General features: G+C 58.7%; 1 protein-coding gene across 3 annotated transcripts in view; it reads right to left on the minus strand.

Moving 5' to 3' along the window:
• DPP9 (dipeptidyl peptidase 9) overlaps window positions 1-1,826 on the minus strand; it is a 38,865-nt gene that overhangs the window by 24,458 nt on the left and 12,581 nt on the right. For all 3 annotated transcript variants that reach the window (XM_045300091.1, XM_004714357.2, XM_045300090.1), the window contains one exon: window positions 1,412-1,524. In XM_045300091.1, coding sequence (XP_045156026.1) covers window positions 1,412-1,524 — 113 coding nt within the window. The remainder of the gene's footprint in view (window positions 1-1,411; window positions 1,525-1,826) is intronic.

Raw genomic sequence — 1,826 nt, forward strand, 5'->3', positions numbered from 1 at the left:
GCGAGCCTCGCCTCTCTTGTCTCTTGCTCTTTGATCATTGGACCAGTGTGCGGCTGCCTCGCCTGTTCTGTGCCTCAATTTGCAAGCTACACTACCTGTGGGACACCTAACTCGTGGACTGCGTCGCTGTAATTTGAGGTTCCTTTCAGACCTGCTTCGCCACACCATTGGAATTTACATCTCTTGTAAATTGTCGGACCCTGTCATCTGGCTGACTGTTGGTGACCTGCCTTGCTGTTTGCTGCCTGTGACCGGACAGCCTGAATTGCTCTACAGAGGACTCAGCTATCTGCTCCCTTGACTTGCACCCGGCGGCCCTCAAGACATGAAGGACTGCCAGTGTCTCACAACTGTCTCACAGGAGTGAGTTCCACTGAGCCATTTGTACTGCTTTATAACTTAATTAACTGTTTATTTCTTAGGTTACATATCTATCTATTTGTATAAATACATATAAAATCATTAGCATTCCGGTTTTGTTTCTCTAGAGAGCCCTGTCTAACGCACCATGCTGGGTAAAAATAGACGGGTCAGTGAACAAGAGGAAGACCCTCAAAGAGATGTGGTGGACGTGGTGGCCGCCACATGGTCCACACAGCAACAATGGCGAGGTGGGCGCCGGGCAGGGCGGTGTTTGGACATGGGGTCGCTGTGGGTCAGAGCCAACGGCCCTGTACCTGATCCACAACAACCTCTCCATGGAGCCCTGTTGGCAGCATGGCTCCCTGCTCACTTGCTGAGAGGTTGGAAGTTAAAACCCCCGTGACTCCGGGGAGAAAGGGCTGGTCTCCTGCTCCGGGGATTACAGTCCAGCACACCCCCTGGATCCGTTCCGCTTGCTCACACCCGTCGGGATCCACCCATCACACCACCCGCCTCTCATCCCCACAGGAACCCGGTCTCCCTAGAGGGGGCCTCCTCTCCAGTCCGCGCAAACCTAGGTCAAGCCTTCAGGCGAAAGGGAAGCTGGGATGGGAGGGCTCAATGGCCACTGCTGCCCTGTAGCTAGTGGGCACTGGGGCTCAGGGAGGCGTGGGGCAGAGGCAGGCTCAGATAGAGGTGCCATCTCCAATAGCCTTGTGCCCAGGTGGTGCCCCAGGACGTGAGCAGTGCCCTGGTGGCACAGCCACTGGCCTGTGCGTGCTCTGTAAGCACAAACACACGACAGAGTAAGGGAGCAGGGTCCCGGGTGTCATGCCCTCCTGCGGGGCCCACACAAGCACCAGGCAGGGAGCTCGTGGTGGCCTGGTGGCACGGCCCCAGCCTGAGCCCCTGCCCCACCCGCAACACACACACACACACACACACACACACACACACACACACACACATGTGCCAGCCCTGCCCACATCTGTATCAGGGAGGGCGCGGGGCCCAAGCCTGCTATGCCCCGACCCCCCACTGGGCTCACCTGGAAGTGATCAAGCATCTGCTTCCATGACAGCAGCAGCAGGGACTCCTTCCGGACCTTCCTGGGGATCTCCGAGTAGAGCAGGGAGTTCTCCCGGCTGCCGTAAGGCATTCCTGGGGGACAGGGAGGCAGGGCGGTTCAACGGGAGAGCACTCGCTGTCAACAAGCCAGACCCGGGCTATGCCCGGCCAGCACCTGTCTGTCCACGGGGGCAGCCCTGCGGCAAGATGCTGGACAGGTCCCAGCGGAGCTTCCAGACGCCTGGCAGTGGACTTCCAAAAACCACCCAACGGACCCCAGTGATAATCACACAATGGTGGGCAGTGTGACCGTGGGCCGGCTCAGGACCCGGCAGGCTTTCGTCCCGCCAAACAGGGGACTGTTGAGACTCAGGGTCTGACCAGGACACAGGGAG

The sequence above is a fragment of the Echinops telfairi genome, unplaced genomic scaffold (genome assembly GCF_000313985.2).
Source record: "Echinops telfairi isolate 266 unplaced genomic scaffold, ASM31398v2 ScPeMD7_7459;HRSCAF=8497, whole genome shotgun sequence".
Classification (NCBI taxonomy): Eukaryota; Metazoa; Chordata; class Mammalia; order Afrosoricida; family Tenrecidae; genus Echinops; species Echinops telfairi.